The 1,473-nt window shown below is 16.0% G+C and overlaps 2 protein-coding genes across 2 annotated transcripts; one reads left to right on the top strand and one right to left on the bottom strand.

Annotated features, from left to right (window-relative positions):
* Positions 1 to 606, top strand: PGSY75_0014600 (putative kinesin-like protein; the record flags this gene model as incomplete). The annotated part of the gene is made up of 1 exon (XM_018783283.1): positions 1 to 606. A coding segment is annotated over one exon (606 nt), but the record flags the coding sequence as incomplete, so codon positions are not given.
* Positions 607 to 1,206: 600 nt separating this feature from the next.
* Positions 1,207 to 1,461, bottom strand: PGSY75_0014500 (CCAAT-box DNA binding protein subunit B; the record flags this gene model as incomplete). The annotated part of the gene is made up of 1 exon (XM_018783282.1): positions 1,207 to 1,461. A coding segment is annotated over one exon (255 nt), but the record flags the coding sequence as incomplete, so codon positions are not given.
* Between the last annotated feature and the right edge of the window lie 12 nt (positions 1,462 to 1,473).

Raw genomic sequence — 1,473 nt, 5'->3', positions numbered from 1 at the left:
ATTTATAATGATAACATTTATAATGATAATAATAAAGAAGAAAATCATCATCACAATGTAAACAATGATGATTTTATTTATAATAATTCTAAAATGAACCAATCACAAAATATGCATCCTACATTTAATAGTAATACAACAAAAATAGTTGATAATAAACATATCAAAAATAAAGAACCTAATCAAAAGGATATTTTATATGAACAAGAAAATATTTCTAATTCATCTATATATATAAATTCATCAAAAAAACAAGATCATATAAAAAGAATTTATTCAGATATTCATACATTATATCAATTAGAATTAAAAGAATTACATAAAAAAAAAATTTATATTGAAGAAATAAATTCTATGAATAGTAACTTATTTAATTTATTGAACAAATTTGCAAATATGCTCAGAAATATTTATCTTAATAAATATAGTGTGGTCATAAAAAATGGAAACAAAAAATTAAATCTATCTAATTATTATTATACAAATATAAATCAAACATATAACATAAATGATTTTTATAAAAACGGAGAAAATATATTAAATACTAATAATTTCAAAAATATAAATGAAGATATATTCTATATATATCAAAAAATAAATCAGTAATATATATATATATATATATATATATATATATATATATATTGTACATTACAATGTAATATTATAATAATACACATTTATATAGTTTAATACATATATAATAAATATATCCCACTTAATAATATATATATATATGTATATTTTTATTTTTTGCCTTATATATATCACAAAAATCAAGCAAAATAAGCATTTTATATAGTAGAATTTGAATAATTTTTTTTTTTCGATTAATACTTCAAGGATTAAAAAAAAATATAAGAAGAGGAAAAAATTAAATATGTGTCATTAAAGTAATATACTTTTTTATAATTCTTTATAGGAATATTACAGAGAAAAAAAAAAAAAAAAAAAAAAAAAACCCATAAAACTTATATCATTTTATGGATTTACACACATATATGTATATATTATATTATTTTATAATATAAGGTACAAAATAAGTTTCAAAATGTAATTTACAAAGTTGTTTATAAAAACATAACAATTTTTCAAAGTACAAAAAGATATATATATATATATATATATATATATATATATATATATATATATATATATATATATATATATATTATATATATATATATATTTTTTATATTGATTTATTTATACCCCATTAGCATAATCACAATCATTTGAATTCGTGTAAATATTATTTATATTAGTCTCAAATATCTCATTCTGATCATTATAAACATTATTCATTATGCGATAATTTTCTTCGGTATATACATTTTCTTCTACATTCTTATTTTCAACTGAATTGTTATTATTATTATTTAAATCACTTGATTCCTGTGTTTTTTTTATATTATCAAATTTTTTTTCATGGTAATTATTGGAGTTATTTAATTCCTTCAACTAAAAAGGGGG

The sequence above is a fragment of the Plasmodium gaboni genome, assembly GCF_001602025.1.
Source record: "Plasmodium gaboni strain SY75 chromosome Unknown, whole genome shotgun sequence".
Classification (NCBI taxonomy): Eukaryota; Apicomplexa; class Aconoidasida; order Haemosporida; family Plasmodiidae; genus Plasmodium; species Plasmodium gaboni.
This window is presented reverse-complemented; position numbering and strand designations above follow the sequence as displayed.